Below are 12,758 nucleotides of genomic sequence, written 5' to 3'. Positions count from 1 at the left end.
TCAATTGACGAAAATATTGAAAAATTCTGGCTCTCAGAATATGGCGACACAAGACAAATAATTTTTTTAACCAAGCTTTTTCTTTGTAAAAGTGGTAAAACCTTAAATGAAACAGAAATTTGGTATCGCCGTAATCGTATCGACCAGTAGAACAGAGTTAATATGTCATTTTTACCGCACGATGAACGCCATAAAACCGAAATGCAAATGGTGGAATCGCTGTTTTTTTTTTTATTTCACTCCACAAAGATTTTTTTTTGCAGTTTTCCAGTACATTATATGCATAGTTGCCAACAATCCCGAATTCGCCGGGACTGTCCTGAATTTACAGAGACAGTCCCAGCAAATTACTGTCCCGGGACTTGTCCCGGCAACTGCTACATTCTATTGTATCTGCATCCTCAGGACGCAGATACAATTGAATACTATGGCAGAGAAGAAAACTATCTGCTTGCTGCTCTGCCATTCACTCCGCCTGGCCGGGGATTCCGCTCATAGAGGGAGCCCCTGACTTTACTGTCCATACAAGGGCAGCGACGTCATGGGCACCTCCTGCAGCGGAATGCCCGGCCAGAGCTTGCCGACGCTCTGGCCGGGGATTCCGCTCACAGAGGGAGCCACTGACGATGTCACTGTCCTTATATGGACAGTGAAGTCAGGGGCTCCTGCTGGAGCGCTGCAATCCCCGGCCAGAGCATTGCCAATTCTTCTACTGGTGAAACCCTTGGCGTCACTGTCCCTATATGGACAGTGAGGTCAGGGACTCCTCCAGGAGAGGAATCCCTGATCAGTGCATCGGCAACGCACACAATTGCTCTATCTACAGGGAGAGATATGGCACTATCTACAGGAGGGAGTGTGTGACACTATCTAAAGGTGGGGTGTGTGGCATCATCTACAGACAGGCTGCATGTCATCATCTACATACGGGCTGCATGTAATCATCTACAGTGGGGCTGTGTGGTATCATCTACAGAGAAGCTGTGTGGCATCATCTACAGGGGCTCTGTAAACCATCATCTAAGGGGGGCTGTATGGTAACATCTACTGGGGTGCTGTGTGGCATCATCTACAGGGGGGCTGTGTGTCATCTATAGGGGGGCCACGTGGCACTATCTACAGGGGCACTGTGGCACTATCTACAGGGGGCACTGAGGTATTATCTACAGGGAGCAGTGCATGGCAATATCTACAGGGAGCCGTGTGTGGCAATATCTACAGGGGGCAGTGTGGAGCACCGTCTACAGGGGGGATGTGTGGCAATATCTACAGGGAGCAGTGTGTGGCAATATCTACAGGGGTCAGCGTGGCATTATCTACAGGGAGTAGTATGTGGCAATATCTACAGGGAACAGAGTGTGTGGCATTATCTACAGGGAGGAGTGTGTGGCACTATCTCTTGGGGACATTGTGGAGCACTATCTACAAGGGGCACTGAGTGTGGCACTATCTATGCTGGTTTTTACGCTTCCAGTAATGGTCAGCACATATCACCTAGCCTTAATGATAAAGTAAGACATCACCTGCCTGTAAACAACCAGATAACCAGAGACATACCGGCCACCATAGTAGTTGTCAGCCAAACTAGTGCAGAAATTTTTGTTTGCTTGTTTGTATGCATAAATTCTGGAACGCCACGCCCACTACCCCACACCTACCGGATAAGCCACGCCGCATAAAACACACACACACCAAAGACGCCACAATCTGAGTGTTGGCAACTATGCATATGGTACAATAAATAAAATAAAAAATGAAAAATAAAAAAAGTTATGGCTTTTGGAAGGCGGGGAGGAAAAAGTGAAAATAAGAAACCGCAAATTGGCTGCGGAGGGAAGGAGTTAAAACATAATGTGTGTAGAGAGAATAAAGAGGGTCTGTGTGAATTGACTGCTGGCGGTCCCATGGATGCGCCACTACTAGGCCTGCTACATGGTGGTGACATATAACTGAGACATCCGGCTGATCATCTTCCTCATCCTCTTTATCTGGTATTCCTGCAGGGAAGGCGCCAAACTAAACCTCAGCAGCGCCTGTATGTGTCCATCAGGCCGGTGCTCTAGTGTATTGTTATGGGGGGGATAGAAAGGATTTAGTGTAGGGATTATGTCACCTTCATCATAACAGTCAGTAAGGGCATCTGCACCACTATGATAGCTGTCAGTGTGAGAGTGCAGGGCACCTGCTACCACTGCTAATGGCACTGAAATGGCAATTTACTGTCCACCCCCTGCAGGGTGACAGATGGACCACAGAGAGAGAGGAGGGAGGGGGTGACAACTTCTGATCATTTATCTGTAGCTTCCTCTATAGTGACATTGCAGACATCTAAATAGGATATCTATCTATAATCTATCTATCTATAATCTATCTATCTATAATCTATCTATCATCTATCTATCTATCTATCTATCTATCTATCTATCTATCTATCTATCTATCTATCTATCTATCTATCTATCTATCATCTATCTATCTATCTATCTATCTATCTATCTATCTATCTATCTATCTATCTATCTATCTATCTATCTATCTATCTATCTATCTATCTATCTATCTATCTATCTATCTATCTCTATCTATCTATCTATCTATCTATCTATCTATCTATCTATCTATCTATCTATCTATCTATCTATCTATCTATCTATCTATCTATCTATCTATCTATCTATCTATCTATCTATCTATCTATCTATCTATCTATCTATCTATCTATCTATCTATCTATCTATCTATCTATCTATCTATCTATCTATCTATCTATCTATCTATCTATCTATCTATCTATCTATCTATCTATCTATCTATCTATCTATCTATCTATCTATCTATCTATCTATCTATCTATCTATCTATCTATCTATCTATCTATCTATCTATCTATCTATCTATCTATCTATCTATCTATCTATCTATCTATCTATCATCTATCTATCTATCTATCTATCTATCTATCTATCTATCTATCTATCTATCTATCTATCTATCTATCTATCTATCTATCTATCTATCTATCTATCTATATCTATCTATCTATCTATCTATCTATCTATCTATCTATCTATCTATCTATCTATCTATCTATCTATCTATCTATCTATCTATCTATCTATCTATCTATCTATCTATCTATCTATCTATCTATCTATCTATCTATCTATCTATCTATCTATCTATCTATCTATCTATCTATCTATCTATCTATCTATCTATCTATCTATCTATCTATCTATCTCATATCTATCTATCTATCTTACTATCTAATCTATCTATCTATCTATCTATCTATCTATCTATCTATCTATCTATCTATCTATCTATCTATCTATCTATCTATCTATCTATCATCTATCTATCTATCTATCTATCTATCTATCTATCTATCTATCTATCTATCTATCTATCTATCTATCTATCTATCTATCTATCTATCTATCTATCTATTATCAGTGTCACTTCTATCTTGTATGTTGTCTATGACATCCTGGTGTCTTTTTGCAGTCTGGTGGATAAGATATTTGTGATATTACTATCCATGGGTGGGCTATGAGCTGCCTCCCCCTGTACACGCCCTGTCTGTACTATGCATAGACTGAGTCAGCAGCAGTATCCGGCGGCTCTAGGACCGCGGGGCAGCGCGCATCTCCTTTGTCTTCCAGCTGATCCAGCGCCGGGGTCTGATCACAGCTGCTCTCTGTATAGTATGTATTGTATGTGTTGTATGTGTTGTATGTATATGTTGTATGTATTGTATGTGTTGTATGTATATGTTGTATGTATTGTATGTGTTGTATGTATATGTTGTATGTATTGTATGTGTTGTATGTATATGTTGTATGCATTGTATATGTTGTATGTGTTGTATGTATATGTTGTATGCATTGTATATGTTGTATGCGTTGTATGTATATGTTGTATGCATTGTATGTTGTATGCATTGTATATGTTGTATGTGTTGTATGTATATGTTGTATGTATAGTATGTATAGTATGTGTTGTATGTATTGTATATGTTGTATGTATAGTATGTATAGTATGTGTTGTATGTATTGTATATGTTGTATGTGTTGTATGTATTGTATATGTTGTATGTATAGTATGTATAGTATGTGTTGTATGTATATGTTGTATGCATTGTATATGTTGTATGTGTTGTATGTATTGTATATGTTGTATGCATTGTATATGTTGTATGTGTTGTATGGATTGTATATGTTGTATGCATTGTATATGTTGTATGTGTTGTATGGATTGTATGTGTTGTATGCATTGTATATGTTGTATGCATTTTATGTGTTGTATGTATGTATTGTACTTAATGTATGTATTGTATATGTTGTATATATTGTATGTATGCATTGTATATGTTGTATATGTAATGTATTTATTGTATATATTGTATGCAATGTATATATTTTATGTGTTGTATTGTATGTAATGTAGGTATTGTGTGTAATGCATATATTGTATGTGTTGTATGTATTGTATGTATGTAATGAATGTATAGTATGTATTATATATATTGTATGTAATGTTTTGTACGTCATGTATGTATTGTATGTATTATATCTAATGTATTTATTGTATGTATTGTATGTGTTGTATGTATTGTATGTGTTGTATGTATTGTATGTGTTGTATGTATTGTTTATATTGTATGTATTTTATGTTTTGTATGTATTGTATGAATTATATATTTTGTATGTATTATATGTATTATATATATTGTATGTGTTGTATGTATTTTATATTTGTGTGTTGTATGTAATGTATGTATTGTATATATTGTATGTGTTGTATGTATTTTATGTTTTGTATATATTGTATGTATTATATATATTGTATGTATTGTAATGTATTATCTATATATCTACATTTATATTTTATACTATGTACATTTATATGTATGTATGTCATTGACATGTCCTATGTTTACCTCTGTTTATATAATGTAGATGTAGCTCTACAGCTCTTCTTTGTATATACTTGTATTTATATTATGTATCTCAACACTTATACTTGGCACAGATTTATCTATACGTGTCTATTCTGCCTATGTGAATAGAATAGATAGTGTAGGCATAGTACAGGTCCAGTATATCTACTCATCAGTATTCCTGTATCTACACCTGTGTGTATATCTCTATGTGTCATCTCTTCCCAGACACTCTGCATCACCCCATATATCGCTGCCTTACACTACAATCACATACTATATGTCTATTTATACTGTGTGTGTGTGTGTGTGTGTGTATATATATATATATATATATATATATATATTCAGTCCATATATATATATCCCCCCTACACTGTCCCTATATACCTCTACACTGTCCTTTTATATCTCTACACTGTCACTACATGCCCCTACACTGTCCCTTTATATCTCTACACTAACCATATATCTCCAAGCTGTCCCTATATGTCTCTACACTGTCGCTATATACCTTTAAACTGTCCCTATATACCTCTATATTGTCCCTATATATCTCTACTGTCCCTATATGCCTCCACACTGTCCCTATATGCCTCTACACTGTCCATATATCTCTCTACACTGTCCATATATCTCTCTACACTGTCCCTATATATCTCTACACTGTCGTTGTATACATCTACACTCCCACATATACCTCTACACTGTCCCTATATACCTCTACACTGTCCCTATATACCTCTACACTGTCCTTATTTACAGCTACACTGTCCCTATATATCTCTACATGGTCCCTATATAACTACACTGTCGCTATATATCTGCATTGTCCCTATATATCTCTACACTGTCCCTATATACCTCTACACTGTCCTTATTTATATCTACACTGTCCCTATATATTTCTACACTGTCCCTATATTTCTCTATATTGTCCCTATATACATTCACAATGTCTCAATATATTTCTACACTCTCCCTATATATCTCTACACTGTACATATATATTTCTATACTGTCCCTATATACCTCTACACTGTCCTTATTTACATCTACACTATCCCTATATATCTCTACACAGTCTCTATATAACTCTACACTGTCCCTATATATATCTACATTGTCCCTATATATATCTACACTGTCCTTATATACCTCTACACTGTCCCTATATACCTCTACACTGTCCTTATATACCTCTACACTGTCCCTATATACCTATACACTGTCCTTATTTATATCTACACTGTCCGTATATATTTCTACACTTTCCCTATATTTCTCTACACTGTCCCTATATACATTCACAATGTCTATATATCTCTACACTCTCCCTATATACCTATACACTGTCTCTATATCTCCCTACACTGTCCATATATATCTGCACTGTCCCTATATCTCTCTATACTGCCCCTATATATCTTTACACTCTCCCTATATATCGCTACACTGTACATATATATTTATATACTGTCCCTATATATCTCTATACTGTCAATATATCTCTAAACTGTCCCTATATATCTCTATACTGTCCCTACATATCTACACTGTCCATATATATCTCTACACTGTCCTATATACCTCTATACTGTTCATATATATCTACACTGTCACTATATATCCCTACACTGTCCCTTTTTATCTCTACACTATCCATATATCTCCACGCTGTCCCTATATGTCTCTACACTGTCCCTATATACCTCTATTTTGTCCCTATATATCTCTACACTGTCCCTATATGCCTCTACACTGTCCCTATATGCCTCTACACTGTCCCTATATATCTCTACACTTTCCTTGTATGCATCTACACTGTCCCTATATACCTCTACACTGTCCTTATTTATATCTACACTGTCCCTATATATTTCTACACTGTCCCTATATATCTCTACACTGTCCCTATATATCTACATTGTCCCTATATATCTCTACACTGTCCCTATATACCACTGCACTGTCCCTATATACCTCTACACTGTCCTTATTTATATCTATCACAAAATATGTAAGGATGCACTCCAAATTGACTCTGTGTTGGTGCTATACAGGTTCGGGTTTGGAAACCCACACTATAGATACATAGAACAAACCTAAAGCACTCTAGGAACACTTAGAATTAAACTGTCTCTATATATGTTTAAACTGTCCCTATATATATCTACACTGTCCCTATGTATCTTTACACTGTCCTTACATATCTCTACACTGTCCATATATATATATATATATATATATATATATATATATATATATATATATATATATATATATACTGTATATCTCTACACTGTCCCTATTTATCTATACACTATCCCTATATACCTCTACACTGTCTCTATATATATCTATACACTCTCTCTCTATATATATATATGTACTATCCCGATATACATCAACACTGTCCATATAACTCTACACTGTCCCTATATATCTCTATACTGTCCCTATATATCTACACTATCCCTATATACCTTTACACTGTTCTTATATATCCCTACACTGTCCCTATATATCTATATACTGTCCCTATATATCTTCACTATCCCTATATACCTTTACACTGTTCTTATATATCCCTACACTGTCCCTATATATCTATACACTATCCCTATATATCTTTATACTGTCCCTATATATACATAATCCCTATATACCTCTACACTGTCCATATAACTCTACACTGTCCCTATATCTCTACAGTATCCCTATATACCGCTACACTATCCCTATATACCTCTACGATGTCTCTATACAGTATCTCCCTACACTTATGTCTCTATAGATCCCTCTATCATTTGCCTATATATCTCTCTACACTGTTCCACTGTCCCCTATATCTCCATACTCATACCTTATAATCGCTCTGCACAGTCCGGCCTTTTTTGTGTGTAACACTATAACTTTCTAAATTGTCCCTATAATCCACTGTCCCTACATTTTTTTTCTGCATTACCCGTATAATCTCTATACAGTGCTCTACATTTTCACCTTATGTTTCTACATTATTCCTGTTTTTCTATTGGATATTATCTCTATATTTAGCTATTATTCCTCCTTACTGTTTCTTTAATTTCTCTCCATTGTCCCTATAATATGTTTATACTGTCCTTATAATGTCCTTATATAGTGCAGATACAAATATATGGACAGTGTGAAAAATGGATAGGGACATTATTATTCTATATTTTTCAAAATGTTGCCTCCTGTACTCTCCCTCTATCAATCGGTTTTGTCCCTGTAGAATTGTGCGCAGTCCTTGTAATTCCCTATACCTGAATGCATTCCTCCTATAATATCCTACTCTTATCTCTATACTGTTCTCATATCTCTCTCTGCTCTGTCTGTATTCGCACTATGTGACTGTCCCGTATATACGTGGCTTGCAGTGTCTCTGTAATATTCTGCTGTGTTTGCAGACCTCTCCTGTACAGAGACCCCGGCGTCATGCGTGGTTACAAGCTTGTCCTCCTCTTCATGACTGCTGTTCCAGGAATCTTCAATGCTGGGGCCAGTGAAGTGCGAAGTTGTGTAGACGCTGCCCGGGAGCTTCGAGACAGGGGGCTAAGTGACATCCCAGAGGTCCGAACCCCAATATCCGGTACATCAACCGTATAAATGTACATATAATGTATACACATACAGGCACCTGTATACACAAATATGCATCTATCTATCTATCTATCTATCTATCTATCTATCTATCTATCTATCTATCTATCTATCTATCTATCTATCTATCTATCTAATGTCTGTCTGTCTATCTGTCTATCTGTCTATCTATCTATCTATCTATCTATCTATCTATCTATCTATCTATCTATCTATCTATCTATCTATCTATCTATCTATCTATCTATCTATCTGTGCCTTCGAAACAGCAATAAATTCTTCTAGGTACACTTGCACAAAGTCATGGATTTTGCAGGATTACAGGTGTATGATTACCCAATTATACCAAACAGGTGATAATGATCATCATTTTCATATGTAGGTTGAAACACAGTCATTAACTTCAATAGAAACAGCTGTGTAGGAGGCCTAAAACTGGGTAAGGAACAGCCAAATTCTGCTACAAAGGTGAGGTTATGGAAGACAGTTTCATGTCACTGGTTCACTATGGCAAAACTGAGCACAGCAACAAGACTCATGGTAGTTATACTGCATCAGCAAGGTCTCTCCCAGGCAAAGATTTCAAAGCAGACTGGGTTTTCAAGATATACTGTTCAAGCTCTTTTTGAGAAGCACAAAGAAATGGGCAACGTTGAGGGCCGTAGGTGCAGCAGATCAAAGACACATCATGCTTACTTCCCTTCTAAATCAAATCGGATGTCCAGCAGTGCCATCAGTTCAGAACTGGCAGAAACCAGTGGGACCCAAGTGCACCCATCTACTGTTTGGAGAAGTCTGACCAGAAGTGGTCTTCATGGAAGAATTGTGGCCTAAAAGCCATACCTTTGACGTGGAAACAAGGCCAAGCAACTCAACTATCAACGAAAACATAGGAACTAAGGTGCAGAAAAGCAGCAGCAAGTGCTCTGGACTGATGAGTCAAAATTAGAAATATTTGGCTGTAACAGAAGGCAGTTTGTTCAGTGAAGGGCTGGAGAGCGGTATAATAATGAGTGTCTGCAGGCAACAGTGGAGCATGGTGGAGAATCCTTGCAAGTTTGGGGCTGCATTTCAGCAATTAGAGTTTGGATTTGGTCAGGATTAATGGTGTCCCCAATGCTGAGAAATACAGGCAGATACTTATCCAGCATGCAATACCATCAGGGAGGCTTCTGATTGGCTCCAAATTTATTCTGCAGCAGGACAATGACCCTAAATATACAGCCAATGTCATTAAGAACTATCTTCAGCATAAAGAAAAACAAGGAGCCCTGAGTGATGATATGGTCCCCACAGAGCCCTGATCTCAACATCATCGAGTCCGTCTGGGAATACATGAAGAGGCAGAAGAATTTGAGGAAGCGACAACCACAGAAGATCTGTGCTTAGTTCTCTAAGATGTTTGGAACAACCTCACTGTCGAGTCCCTTCAAAAACTGTATGCAAGTGTACCTAGAAGAATTGATGCTGTTTTGAAAGCAAAGGGGGGTTACACCAAATATTGATTTGATTTAAATTTCTCTTCTGTTCTTTTACTTTGCATTTTGTTAATTGATAAAAAAAACTATTAACACTTTTATTTTTGAAACCATTCTTACTTTGCAGCATTTTTCCACAACTGCCTAAACTTTCTCACAGTACTGTACATCGCAAAATAACAGTAGTAAATCTATTAAAATGCAAACAAGTGCACACTATGGAGCCATCCATAGCGACATCAAACATTCTCCATGACATGGACATGTTTTGCATGGATGTCATTAATTTGTGTAAGAATGATAATTTCCAGTCTACCCAAACCCTATGCTCTTTAAAGGTTGAAATGTATAACGTATACATGATAATATATTCTGAATTATGGTATATTACCATTGCTGTGTCTTGTAGGGGAACACCTCCGGATATGTCCCCAGGAGTACACGTGTTGTCCCAGTGAGGCCGAGCAGAGGCTCAGCGAGGAGAGTGTGAGAGATTTAGCACGCATTGTGAATGAGACCGTAAGCTATCCCACTGGAGTATTAACCAAGGCAAGGAAGAGGTTCCAGGGTGAGTTTGGACATTGGTTTTTTCTTCATATTCCATTGAACATGGTGGCACTATTAAATGGACACTAATATGGCTGACACTTTAATATAGGCACTAATATGGTTTAGAGGAATTAATATTGAAGGACCGTATGGCACTATTAGTTTGGCACTGTACAGAATTATTATTCTCAGCAGTTTACGGCAGTATTTTTAGCTAGTAGAGGTTGGCAAAAGCTTAGTACTGTTGAGGCAGTCATGGCTCAAAATATATTAGAGTGAAATTTAGACGAGTGTTCCAACAGACACTCATTTCAGTAAATTTATACAGATCCTAATCAGGAGATTTCATACCGATATATATCAGAGAGGAATAGACACACACAGACATTGCTTGTATGCTCAAAATACTCCTCTGAGGTTTATTGCCAAACTCAATTACAATAATATCATTCAAAATCGGTGTAGGCAAGAGGTTAACCAATTAGAGGCAATGTGACAATAACTCTGATTCAGCCAATATCATACAATGAGAATATTTCATATTCAGCCAATCACAGACATACATTACATTTTAAATGTAATATTATAATTTCATTAGATACTGACGTCAGCTTTGCAGTTGGATTATTTCTCTTGGCAAGAATAGAATAGCCTGTTCGTTTAGGTGACATAGACATACATATATGAATGCTGGGAATAAAGACAAATAGTTGAAAATGTGATAATTTTATGTCTGGACCTTAAGCCAGACAGCCAATTTGCTACCTTTGTCAAGGTTATACAAAGAACATTCAAAGGTTACATATTTCTGAAATGGAAGGGGGGGGGGGGGTCATTGCAGGTGAGGTGGAATTCGGCCTGCTTGATAATTCACAATGTAATTTAATACAGAGAATATAAGCAAATTGACCATACATCACAGTACTATTTTCTTGGCACAAATTTGACTGTAGTATTACTGTCTAAATATTTTCCATATCATACATTGCACATTCTTACTAGTTCTGCTTTTTTTCTACGATCAAAACACATTTTTATCAGGGGAAAATATCCGTGAAATATTTGTGCTTGCTTTTTTCGATAATAAATATTATTCACACGTTCCTATGCCTTGCTGTGTTTTATGTATAATAGGAATTAATTATATGAAAGAGAAATGGTGAACTGTGAGATCATAATCTCATGCGAATTGTTATCCTGCATCCATTTCAATGTAATCTCATCCCACAAAATTAACTTGTCAATATGGAAGCTCTAGTGTACATTATAGTGAAATAAAGGCCGCTGTTTCCTGCTCAATTTTAGTAATGCTTATGTTTATTTTACCTTTTTGCAGAATTTTTCCTCGCTCTCCTTGACTCTTCTGAGAACTCCCTCTCCGCCATGTTTGCACTCTCTTATGGACATCTGTACTCCCAAAATGCTGCTCTCTTCAGCACTCTCTTCTCGGAGTTGCGAGCTTATTATATGGGAGGAGGAGCCACCAGGCTGGCTGAGGCACTCTCCGAGTTTTGGGCAGCGCTTTTGGAGCGCACGCTTCGGCTGCTGCTTCCCCATTATGAGCTGAACGCAGACTACATGGAGTGCGCGGCTCGTAGAGCTGAGGAGCTTAGGCCCTTCGGAGATATCCCACGAAAGCTTCGGATACAGGTTTGGATTTATTTATCTCTTGATGCCAGTTTTACCCTATTCTTAAAGACGAACTTAACCCAAAATGTTGTTTTTAGCCAACTCTGAAACCAGAGCTACACTACGACTTCAGTCACGCTAAAGCAGTTGTGAAACACTTCCATTAGAAGTAAGCAGAAAAATGCTGTGCTACAGTTGTGTTTTGCCATTTACTTTTATTTAGGGGTTATCTAGGCTAGAAAATCCATTTTCAAATACCCCATTATAGAGTTCTGAGAACCCAACACGTCTGTGCGTTACACTGACGGCTCATTGATTTAAATGAGGACTGTGTAATTGTCATGTACCTCTAGTAGGCTGTGGACCCACCGAGTTGGTAATGACTTGACTTGGGCTTAACCCAGAAGCAGAGTCTGAGGAAATCCCCGGTGTTCACCCTTTAACCCCTGAACAAGTATCTGTACTTCGCTGCAAGAAATTCCCAGGTCGCTACCGTGGGAGTAGTCGCCCTTACCAACAGCGAACTTTTCTGTAGA

The 12,758-nt window shown here is 37.6% G+C and overlaps 1 protein-coding gene across 1 annotated transcript in view; it reads left to right on the top strand.

Annotated features, from left to right (window-relative positions):
* The first annotated feature begins 3,602 nt into the window (after nt 1-3,602).
* Nucleotides 3,603-12,758, top strand: part of GPC2 (glypican 2) — a 29,802-nt gene continuing 20,646 nt past the window's right edge. Inside the window, exons 1-4 of the mRNA XM_075859203.1 lie at nt 3,603-3,707; nt 8,374-8,555; nt 10,454-10,612; nt 11,930-12,243. Of these exons, the coding sequence (XP_075715318.1) occupies nt 8,402-8,555; nt 10,454-10,612; nt 11,930-12,243 (627 nt within the window). The 5' untranslated portion in view covers nt 3,603-3,707; nt 8,374-8,401. The remainder of the gene's footprint in view (nt 3,708-8,373; nt 8,556-10,453; nt 10,613-11,929; nt 12,244-12,758) is intronic.

This window comes from Rhinoderma darwinii, chromosome 3 (assembly GCF_050947455.1).
Source record: "Rhinoderma darwinii isolate aRhiDar2 chromosome 3, aRhiDar2.hap1, whole genome shotgun sequence".
In the NCBI taxonomy this organism is placed as follows: Eukaryota; Metazoa; Chordata; class Amphibia; order Anura; family Rhinodermatidae; genus Rhinoderma; species Rhinoderma darwinii.
Note: the sequence above shows the minus strand (reverse complement) of the source record. Positions and strands in the feature narration are given on the sequence as shown.